At 45.8% G+C, this 11,937-nt stretch overlaps 1 protein-coding gene across 1 annotated transcript; it reads left to right on the top strand.

Annotated features, from left to right (window-relative positions):
* The first annotated feature begins 522 nt into the window (after positions 1 to 522).
* Positions 523 to 6,547, top strand: BOD1 (biorientation of chromosomes in cell division 1). The gene is made up of 4 exons (XM_071569838.1): positions 523 to 748; positions 1,982 to 2,106; positions 4,302 to 4,502; positions 5,708 to 6,547. Exons 1-3 carry the CDS (start codon positions 551 to 553, stop codon positions 4,498 to 4,500), a joined length of 522 nt encoding a protein of 173 aa, XP_071425939.1. The 5' UTR covers positions 523 to 550; the 3' UTR covers positions 4,501 to 4,502; positions 5,708 to 6,547.
* The last annotated feature ends 5,390 nt before the right edge of the window (positions 6,548 to 11,937 follow it).

Below are 11,937 nucleotides of genomic sequence, written 5' to 3'. Positions count from 1 at the left end.
GGATAACCCCACACAAACTGGTACTTTCTGTGAATTTACACAAGTGCTGCGCTCACTGCGACACAGCAAACCCCACCGGAGTAACAACCTGGCTTAGAATTCACTGGGACATCCTAATATCCTGGCTAATAAGCTCCTAGAGGGGGGTGGTCCCTGACCCACCAGCCGCACATCTGGAGCATCTGTGCGATGCTGAGGTCCCGGGGTCCTCTGTCTGTCTGACCGTGCTCCGGAAGGACGCGGGGAGCAGAGCCCTGCGTGACCAACACCCTGTGACGGCACTGCCTGGGTTATCCCGGCACGCTTATTCCCACGCCCATGCCGTTCCCGCAAATCCCAAAGTGCGAACTACAACTCCCGTGATGCATCGCTACTTCAACGCGCCCGGCCGCCGCTGGACGCGCCGCGGTGCACACTGGGATTTGTAGTCTTTTCTGGCCGCTCCGCCGCCCGCGGCTGGTACCACCCTTCCCGTGGAGGACTCGCCTCCCCGCCATGCTCCGCGGCGCGGTGACTCTCTCGGGCGCGCCGGCGGCACAGGGCGCGGGCCATGTCGGAGAGCGGCAGTGGCGGCGGCGGGGCCGCCCCGGGCGGGGGCGGTGCGGGGGCCGCGGGGCCTGGACCCACCGACCCCGCCTCGCTGCCCCCCGGGGACCCGCAGCTCATCGCCATCATCGTGGAGCAGCTCAAGAGCCGCGGCCTCTTCGACGGCTTCCGCCGCGACTGCCTGGCCGACGTGGACACGAAGGTACCGCCGGACCGGGCCCCCCCGCGGCCCCGCTTGGGGCGCTGCACCCTCGGCCGGGGGTTCCGTGGCCCGGTGTGACCCCTCCGGGAGGCTGATCCGGAGGAGACCCCGCCTCGGAGCGGTGTCCGAGGGAAGGAACAGGCCGGAGAGCGGCTCGGCCTTTCGCTGCCCAGCCCAGGCCTTGTCAGGGAAAGGGTTTCCCATGAGATTAGCGCTGCTCTTTAGCCTGTATTTACAATATTTCTTTATTTCCAGTACTCTTTTATTTCCAAACCAAACACTTTTCTCTACTGAGACTCAGACTATTCTATTCTATTTCTCAGACATATTTGACATTAACTTCCCAGCCACCACATGAGCTCCTGAGCGTTTGTTGTCAACGTGAAGTCGGATTGTTCACAATTGCCCTGTCAAAAATACAACATTTGTGGGTGGAATTTTGCTTTCCCCAGACTTTTACTCTTTCAGCAAGAGCCCTGTCTTGGGATCTGCAGTCGCCATCCAGGTCCAGCACCTGGCACAAAAACCTTCCAGGAGGTCACCTGCACAAAGCAGCTTTGTCAGAGCTGCCCAGGACAGACAGTGCACCTCTGTCACCAGCCCATCATCCCAAATGCACCTCAGACCCTGAAATATAAATGTCACCCTTTTGTCCTTTCCTTGCATCCAAGATACGGGTAGTCCTGTGCATTTATAGGGGTTTGTTAGTTAAATTGCTATTGAATTGTTTCCTCAGATAAAACTCAAATAACTGTCTTGTTCTTCTCTTATTCTTATAACTCTTATAACTGTTCTTTTAATTTTTATATATTCTTATTTTTTCTGATAGTGCCGCAGAAGCAAATAATTCAAGTTCTTTGTTAGTGACAATATTGCTCGTCCAGTTTCCTAAGAATTCTGGAATGGAGGATTTTCAGACAACAAAATCTCTGCTTAAACAACTCCAGTCCTCACAGTTTGCATTTCACTAAGTAATACCATGAGTAGACAACAATTTAAAAACCAATCTATCCAGCTATTTGAATTATTGTAACAACAGCCTGGTTGTTCTGTGCAGTTACCAGTTGTGTTCTCGGGAAACAAGATTATCTTTGTTCAGAGAGTGAAAGAAGGGAGAATGCAGACAACAGAGCAGTCTGTATGTGACAGGAGATGAATTGTGAGGGCCTTTGGCAGGACATTGTTTTGAGATATTTTAGCTCTTTAACAGGATTTATTTTGATTTGTTTTTAGCCAGCCTATCAAAATTTGAGGCAGAAAGTCGACAACTTTGTATCGACCCACCTGGACAAACAGGAATGGAATCCAGCCATGAACAAAAACCAGCTCCGGAATGGGCTCAGGCAGAGTGTGATTCAGTAAGTGAGCAGCTGTCTGTAAAATGACAGTCAAGCTGTTGGATTAGTAATGTATCACCTAAGCCAAGTAAGAATTTGCAGAGTTGAGTTTTTCACAAGACTTTCTGTCGTGCTCTCCCAAGTTTCGGTGTAATAATGGATGCAGTCTCATCAAAATGCACATTATTGCTTTATCTGAAATTGCTATTTTTGAGTGGTGCAGTATTTGTATTAGCTGTCTATTCAAATTATTGCTGCAAATAACCAACGCTGTACCTGATGAACTGAGCTGAATAACCTTGATCTTTATCTTCAGAAAAGAGCCTTTAAAGATTCTTTAAAGAACAGATCCTGAAGGTGCCAAAGCTTGTGTGTGTGGACAGTTTGTGTGTCAGGCAATCACACTGCACCAGCCTGAACTCCTGAGCAGAGGGGCTTTTGTAGAGCTATTTAAGATTCTACACTGAGGGCCACCAAGATGATCAGAGGGATGGAGCACCAATCCTGTGAGGAAAGGCTGAGAGAATTGGGATTGTTTACACTGGAGAAGAGAAGGATTTGGATTTGGGGTGACCTAATTGTACCTGAAGGGAGCCCACAAGAAAGATGGAGAGAGACTATTTACAAGGGCCTGGAGTGACAGGACAAGGTGGAATGGCTTCAAATTGACAGAGAGTCGGTTTAAATTGGATATGAGGAAGAAATTCTTCCCTGTGAGGGTGGTGAGGCCCTGGCACAGGTTGCCCAGAGAAGCTGTGGCTGCCCCATCCCTGGAAGTGTCCAAGGCCAGTTTGGATGGGGCTTGGAGAAGCCTGGTCTAGTGGAAGGTATCTGTGCCCATGGCAGGGGGGCTGGAACTGGACAAGCATTAAGGTCCCTTCCAACCCAAATCACTCTGGGATTCTATGATTGAATTTCAGAGTGACATCAAAGAAAGCCAATTAAACTCTGCTGCTGAAAGAGCTGGGTTTAGTATCTCTTGCTGCTGCCTCCTGGCATTCTGAAATACGAGCCTTGGCTCATTAGATGGAGAAAACCTTTATAGTAGAAGTTGTGGAGAGAGAGACAGTTGGGAACTCAATCATGCCATTTTTGCTTCTAAGGAAAGCTAAAAAAATGTCTCGCTCACAGAACAAACTACTTCAAGAACACATGCTAGAACTTGTAAATCCAAGACTATGTCACTTTAATCTAATTAGAGAAGGGATGTCCATCCTATGGAAGTACAGAATTTCCTGTCATTACTTGGGAGTCCTTGAGACTCGTCTGTCTCAATGCTTGCCCTTAATTCATGTTACTCCACCACGAGAATGGACAGTTGAAAAATGTTACATCAGAGAGCCTGTAATGAGAAGAGTGTGAAGTAGCAGGCCATTAGTGTAGAGACCCAATGCTGGGGAGTCTGATGGGTCCCTGTCAGTACGGGAGCTGCAAGGCTGAGCCCTGAGGGTGCCCAGATGTGTTTCATGCTCGATGTGCCCTGTGCTGTCACCTGGAAGTGACACGATGTGCCCTGACCCTGCGCCCTCTCTCTCACCGGCGTTCATGGCCTTAATAGTCCTGTGGCTCCTTCTCCCAGTGCCAGGCAACGTCTCCATTTCCTGTCCCCTCTCCCTTGCAGACATGACTTAAGCCTTCTAGACAGCCTGTGCCCCACAATCCAAGAGTCTGACGCAGCCCCTGAAGTAATAACTGACTTCAGTTACTAGTGTTCAGTCCAGAAGCTTTGCTGTGTGCTCAGTGTCTTGTTTTTATAATTAATACCCATCTGTCTAGACTAACAGTTACAAGGAGCGAGTGACAGTCCTGGTTTTAGGGGGCAGGGCTCTTCTCCTCCAGTCAGCCAAAGAAAAGACTGCTCTCACCTGCCCTCCTCCTCAGAATAGTTTGTTTCTCTTGTTTGCGACAAAATGTGTTTGTTTGCTTTCATATTGACCTCATTTCCACATGAGCCCTATTAAAAGTGGCTCTTGTCCAAGGTGTCATTTAAGTACCTGGGAGACCAGATGTTAGTTGTTAATTCTGTAGGGAGCAGTGAGAGGGGGTGAGGGGAAATAGGTGATTGAAACAACTCCCTGTTAAGGATCTACTGAGTAGGCTGCAGTTCTCACCATGTTAATGCTAATTGCAGTTGACAGGAGGGCTCTGGAGAATTGCTGGAGGAGATCGGGGAGAAGTTTTTCAGAGGAGCTGAATGACTTCTTTGTCTGTTCAAGGTCAGGAATGCTGGAAGCTGGAGTGGACAGAATTATTTCTCAGGTGGTGGATCCAAAACTAAACCACATCTTCAGGCCCCAGATAGAGAGGGCGATTCATGAATTTTTGGCTGCACAAAAGAAAGAGGAAAGTGTGCCAGCTCCTCCTCCAGAGCCTGAGAATAAGGATCCTCCTGCACCATCTCAGGATGCCTCCTAAAGGTCTTGTATCTCTACACTTACTGTCTACATTTTTCATGTACCTCATCTCTATATAATGCAAGATAGAGGAGACTTCGGTTCTCCCTGGCTTGGCAGGGAGGACACTTTGATCAGCAGCGTGTTGTCAATGTCACACAGTCATCTGAGCTGCTCCCACTGAAGTGTCTGCTAAAAATACCCTAGGACTGAAGACATAGGTATGATGTAAAACAGCTATCAAGGAACACTGTAGACTCTGCCAATGCTGATTTTGGATCAGGCCAAAAAGCCTTTTATTCCAGTAAAGCACATCCAGAAAAAAAAAAGCATATCCAGCACCGACTGACATGGAATTGGCTCTATAGCCTTCAGAACTACATCAGATGGATTAAAAATATATATCCTTTACTGAAACAGCTGAAAGTAGAGTGTTGACAAGTTATTGTGCTTTAGCACTGAAAGGTTTAGATATCTCTTCTTCAGAACATGCACTGGAGTGTTGAATTGTTAGTGACCAAAATAGTCCCCACTGGAGTAAGGGTAACATCTCTGGGAGTGAATAATTTCATTCCAAATTAAATGATTTAAATAGAGCAACCTGTCTCCAGCTGAAAGGACTGAGGGTGCCTTTGTTCCAAACAAGTTCATTCTGGCTTTTGTGATTAAAATAACTCCATGGGCCTCAGGGGGCCATAATTGCTACTCTGTCTTAGCACAAATGACTCTGTGCCCATTTTTACTGAGGCCCTGGATCTAAACGCTGATTTTAATATTGAGGCCTGTGTGCACATTACTGAGGAACCACTGTCTTGAAGGGAAATTTCAATCTGCAGCTTCACTGTGGAACTTAAAGCTATACTGCATGGAAGAAAATTAATTGCGAATTGTTCCATCGGCCAGGGCTTTCTGACAGCAAAAATATTCCTTGTAATCTACAGGAAAAGGAATAAGTAACCTTCAATAGCTGTTCTAATGCTTGGAATTAGTGCAAAACCAGCACGAGGTTTAGCTTGATAGTATTAAGTGCCTGTCGTATCATTCTGACTTACTTACCTCTGACTTGCAGATTTCATGCCTGAGATCTTTGCATTTGTGGGTTTCAGTTTGTTCAAAAGTCCATTATAACCTGGAGCAAAGTACAGCTGTTGATATATTCTAGTCCATCCAAATGCAGTGATTTGTGAAGGTACCTTTATGTCCTCTAAACTCTTTTTTTTATCTTGCAGGGAGTTCTGATTCTGAGCAGCTGCAGTTGCAACACACCCTCTTAGATTGGCAATGAATTACGGTTCCCGTTGGTACAGGACTGCTGTCTGCCTAAGATGAATAACCTTTATCAGACCTGTGGGAAGGCACTGAAATGGTGAAATCCAGGTGCACCTGGAGTTCTGTGTGCAGAGGGACAGTCAAAGTGTGAAGATATTTTTGCTGTGAACTGCAGAGCAGCGTGTATTCATTAGTCATGGGGGTGGGAAGGAAGAGGGAGTTGGCTGTTGTCTGGAGGGGGTAGGGAAGTGGTTTGAGATGATACTAACAGCATGAAGAAAGGAAAGGGGTTTGGGGGTGGGATATTCAAGTAAGAGCTGTCAAATGTCCTTGGATATGAGCCAGATGAGAGGAAGCATCTTACACCTCTGCTGCAGAACACAGCATTGAGTAGTAGATGCCAAGTCAGGTGTAACTCACTGCACTGCCTGCTTTTAGGAAGGACATTTCCTGTTTAAAACTGGAAATAAAGCTTCAGGATCAATTATGTGAATAACTTCTGTTGCATCACAGGAACATGTTTACAGTTGGCTATGACTGTAGCTGATTTAACTCTTATTTCGTAGGTGACTCTGGGAAGCAAAGGGCATGAGAGTAGATGATCAGTTGAAAACTTGTCCCTTTCAGCTTAAAAAACTTCTCTTTCCCATGACACTTCTCAGGTGCCTGGTGGAAACTGTCCTATGCTTTCAGCTTGAATGCATGCAATGTCCTCTGGATGACAGTCAAATAGAGAATGTGATCAACTATTCTGCCAGAAAATGTCCACACCTTTTTTCAATAAAACATTTCAAAAAGTATCTCTGAGCTCTGGCTTTTTCAGATTTTAATTTCTTGAGAAAAAACTACTTTAAGAAATCTTGGAGTCCTGATTGCTGGAGCCCTAATGAAAGGGCGACCTTACACAGTTCATAGCATAATCCAGGTTTAACAACGTGGGTTTGTTTCTTATCATGACAGTTATGATGGTTATTTGTACTCCCTTCGACGTAAGATGTCTCTCAAAAAATGTAGAATATCATGAGAACTGTATAAGTAAAGGAATGTTGGTTTGGTGGTTAAAGACTGCTCTCCAAATCAGTAGTAGATGTTTTCCCTTAGAGCCTTAAGGGCCACTCTTAACAGAAAAAGATATTTTTACCTCCTGGTTGGGTGTCTTGACCACTTCGAAAGTGAGTCATTTATTCAGGGGGTAAATGGGTCCAAGAGTCCAGAAGGAACAAATGAAAAGAATTCTGACTGCGCTTAGGCAAATTCTGGATTACAGTATCAGTAGTCAGGAAGCAGGGACACCAGTTTTTAAAAGCAGCAAGTAGAGCTGGATTTACTGCAATGAGGAGGGAACTTGAACCTGTATTTCCTACCTGACAAGTGCTTTAGCAGATGAGTGAAGGAGAACAAACTCAGCCATTCTGGTTTTTAAAAGGTTCTCTCAGCTGTGGTGCTGTGTCAAACTGCTGTACCTTTGGTGGGACTCAGCCTGTGCATGGCTGCAATGACTATTGGAACCTTCAGAACTGAAGCACTTTATGAGTGGAGGCAGCCAATCCACATCTGGGATCATAGGCTTTAATGTTTGGACTCTCAAGTCCTTGCTTTGGATCACAGTCTTGGAAATAACGAGACTTGGAAGCACATCTGACATAATGGGACAGTGACAAAACCCACCAAGTTCTTATGATGAATAGATGGTAGGAAGAGCCCTTTGATAATATAAGCATCTGTCCCTGGTGACTGACAAAACAGGATTCCAGCCTCAATAACTCAGTATAGAAATCTTCACACCAGAACAAAAGAACAAGTTTGTACCCACTGTAGAAGTGAAATTGTTCCTGTAGCAGGATGTTTGACTAAAGTTAGTGTATGACTCAGTTTTTGCTATGCAGGATGTGTTAAACACAGTCTGAGGAGTTTGATGAGGCAAAGAGGCCTAAGACACTTGAATTCAATAAGCAATTTTCACATTGTGCAGATAGCTCAGTTCCAGCATCACTTGCAGCACTGCAGAACTTTTCTTACTTTCACACCATCTGTGTTCCCTTCTTCATATCAAACCCTGGACTGCAGCCTTACAACAGTTCTGATGCCTGTTCTTTGACAGTGTCCCAAAGGTTAGAAAAACAGAGCAGAATTCCATTGCCTTTCCCCCATTATTCCAGAAAAAAATACCGTGTAATGCATATCACCAAACACACAAAGCAATCCAAGTTATTTTTACAGACATGCATATTTTATCCCAAGATTAATTACAAGTACTAAATGGGAGTTAAGTGATGAATAATGTCTTTCTAACACATTCTTGAAGTAAAACTGATTCTTGCTGTAAATTATTAATAGGCATTTTCTGATTTATTTTTTTTAATTTTTCATGCAAGTATTACATAAAATAAATGGATGATTCCTGAAACACTCGGTTTGTAACTGTTCTATAATTACAGCTTCAAAGACACTGTTCTGTTCAATCTGGAACAGGTTACCAACAGCTCAAGGCAACCAGCACAGCTGCTGATCATCTCAGAAAGACCACAGTTTCACCTGAGGGTGGATTTTGGGCACGTGCATTCCTCAAGCCCTTTTGCAACTGCAGAGGTTTTTGAGTGGGTCATGTGGTTCAGGCTCAATACCACAGCATTAATTTAACATAATCAGTTCAAGACACATCCCAGCATCAGGTAATGGTGCTGCTGAGTGACGGGGAAAGAGTAACTCAGTGAGTAAAGGCTTGAGCCCAGGCCATTCTCTGCCCTCATCAGCTGTTTTACTGACCAGTATTGAGTCCCTTGGCAAGTCAGGCACTGACTCAAGCACACTTCACTGAAAGAAGCAGAAACAAAACTGCCATTATCTATATGATCTCTAAAGTCCCTTCCAACCAAGCCATTTGATGATTCTGTGATTATATATTTATCCAGTTCTTGGTTCAAACTCACAAGGGAGGAAGCAGTTTAACTCTTTCACAGATGTTCTGTGGTTTATACTGTAGTGGAAAATATATTTTAACCAGCTTTCTTAAAGAGAGCTCAGTTTAACAGCTTGGGAGCAGTCAGGGCCTCTCCTCTGCACAACCACCAAAGCTTTCAGTGCAGGGGCTCCCTGCTCCCTTCCCTCCCGCTCACAGTGTGGCTGTTCGGGATTCGGCCATAAGAGGGAGATAAACTATTACTGCATTTCTTCATCACGAATCCTCGGTGCAAATCCCAAGCATATACAGAATTCCAAAGCCTTTGCTGATCCTGCATGAATCAACTCAGCAAGGTGTGGAGACAGCTTTCCCAAAGCGTCTCCATGAACTCTGACTGTACTTGTCTAATGCAAATCACACAGCAGATACTGTCAGTTTCAGGAGGTTTCCAAATAATTGGAAAAAAATATCAATTAGAATTAGGGGAGAAAAGTGAATAACCCAGGTGATCAGGAAAAAAAATCAAATTTAGGATGTGAAACTAAATCCTGACCTACCCAAATCTATAACTCACTGGTCTGGGATGAACAAGGTTGAGGTTAAACAGTAGCTGTAGTGCCTGCGGCCCCAGCTGGTTGTGCCATGAGATCGTATCAGAACTATTGCTCCAGTTCTTGCATTTTTGTGATTCAGGTGCTGAGCCCACAGCAGCGCCGAGTCAGCCTTGGGAACATGACTGGGCAGTAACCAGCCCTTGTCTAGACACCATCGAAGCCACAGCACCAAGAAATGTGCTACCTCAGCCATCAGACTGGGAGCTGCTCCATCAAAAGTTCCCTCCAGCACTGGGACAAGCCCAGGAAAAGGCACCACAGCAAAATGCAACAAGTCCAATCCACCTGTCCATGCTAAAGGAACGCAAGGACCTCCTATTTCACTGATTTCATTTTAATATCTCTCAAAAAAATTAGTGCCTTTTGCACTAATATCTTCACAACAGATACCTGGTTGTTTGGGAAAAGAGGAAAGAAAATCCCCAAACCAATTCAGGTCTTGGCCCTACAAAGAATTCATGTAAGGACAGACAGCTGCAGTTTGCTTTGCAGTGTTGGAGCCTTTGGGAAGTCCAAGCAATATTTTTCATTTACTTTATACAGTAAATGCATCCATTTTGGAAAGAATTTGTAACAGAAATAGAAAACCATTACCATGAGTTTCCTATTTCATTGCAACCCTGAAAAAGGGAGATAAAATAATCCCATTTCAGAGAACACCCATAAATTTCACATTTTCTACAAGGGGGCAGCACAACTGCAGCAGAAGGAGGAAAATCCAGCCGTAACTCTTCCCCCACAGCACTCCCTAAGAGACACCAAGGCATTAATCACTCCCCTCTGTAGCTCCTCCCGCTTAGACTTAGTCCTCCAAGTAGTTATGTCCAATTTCTACCACCACAGCAAAATCAGAACTGCTTTGATCAAGACAACCAACCACAAAGTTCATCAACACCAGCCCCTGAGCTCCACACCTTCACTTCCTGGCTTCTCCAGCCAGCAAAAAACATGATACAAATGCAAGACCTTGAAAAAGCACTCCACTAACAAAACCTTTCAAATAAACATAAATGAAGTCCAGTTCATCCTTACCTTGCTCTGGAGAGCCATCTGCTGCACTTATCCCAGGCTCTGGAACTCTGTTTTCCCCAGCTGCAGGGTCTCAGTGGAGCTGTTGATTTCACCTGCACCCAAGACACACCTGAACCCTTGTCTTCCCTCCCCACCCCAACCCCAATGCCCTCCCAGGGAAAAAGCCAAGCTGCTTCACCTGCAAAAAGGAATGTGGTTTTCTCCAGCCCTGCCTGAATCTCCAGTTCCTACAGGGGAGCCTGGACATAGGCATAATCTGATACAGAGGTCCATCTTTCCAAAGTGCCATGGCAAAGTGGGATTTGGCAGCTGCTGGCCCCACGGGTGATTCCTGACAGTTCCAACTCTTCAGTGGCTCAAACATGTGAAACTGGCAAGTCTCCAAGGCTGACACTGCTCCCCAAAATACCCCACCAGCTTCCTCCAGGGATGTCATGAAGGTACAAGGGTTGGGGGCTGTCCAGTAGCCACCTTTAGTGGCTTCTTACAGGGGCAGATTTCTTTCTCCTTTTTAACCAGCACTAAGCCCAGCGTGGACTCTCCAAGGTACTGGCAGGTACCAGGAGGGCACCGGGGCAGCCGCTCCATCTCAAACAGACTTACACCAACCTTCCCAGCCCCCTTGGCTGCCGGGGAGCCGCAGGGGTCCGGAGGGCATGGGAGGGGGTTGCTGTGGAAACAGCACGCCCCGGTCAGCTGATATGGAGCCCCCCTCGCCGCCCACCCCTTGGCCGCCAGTGCCGACGTGCGGGGCTGCAGGTGCAGCTCCCGGGCTGGGACTGGCAGTGCTGGACTCTGCAAGGGGCAGCGAAACAGGAGGAAAGGAGTTTTATCAGAAAAAACCCTGATGTAGAATTCAAGATATGTGAGTTTGAGTTTGTTTGAATTTTTTTTGGTTAGTTGGTTGGGGTTTTTTTGAAGAACATAAAATCACAGTTTTTCTGACCAAACCAAACTCCATCCCCAAGATGCTGCTGTTTTGCCATTTGACACTGCCCTCACCAAGATAAAAAAGGGGCTGAATTAGAGCTGGTCATCCCAAAGTACAGCTCATCCACAGCTGCAGTGCTTTTTGAGTGGGAAGTAAAACATTTATCTGGTAATAAGACTCACTGGCACTGAAATCAAATTTTATGTATTTTGGGAAACTCTGGTCTCCTCCTCAGAATACAGAAGAAAAAGTGGAAGTTTGGTGGGTAAACGTGACCCCAGTCCCTGTCAGTTAAGCCATTTTTTATAGTTTTTGTGTAAAGGCACACTGGGCATGCACTGGGCATGCAGACCCCAAGGGGATCACACATCCCTCCCAAAGCCTCACAGACCAGCAGAGCTACCTGAAGACACTTATAGTGGGAACTGGGCATGAAAACCAAAGAAGCACATGAATAAAGTGCTGCCTCATGTTGAAGAATCATCTTCATGTTGTGATATTCTTAGGGACAAGTGTGAGGGAGTCTGCACCACCACAGGGCTTCAATGGAAACCCTATGAAGTTCCTGAAAGCACCTGTATAAAGAGGCAATTGATTTCTCAGTCAGTACTGGAGACACAAGAAATTCAGGGAAATGTGAATTTGGGTATGTTTTTAATTACATGTTAGGACCCTTTGTCTGTCTGTAGTGAACAGGCACTTGAGAGAAGT

This window comes from Pithys albifrons, chromosome 15, assembly GCF_047495875.1.
Source record: "Pithys albifrons albifrons isolate INPA30051 chromosome 15, PitAlb_v1, whole genome shotgun sequence".
Taxonomy (NCBI): domain Eukaryota; kingdom Metazoa; phylum Chordata; class Aves; order Passeriformes; family Thamnophilidae; genus Pithys; species Pithys albifrons.
Note: the sequence above shows the minus strand (reverse complement) of the source record. Positions and strands in the feature narration are given on the sequence as shown.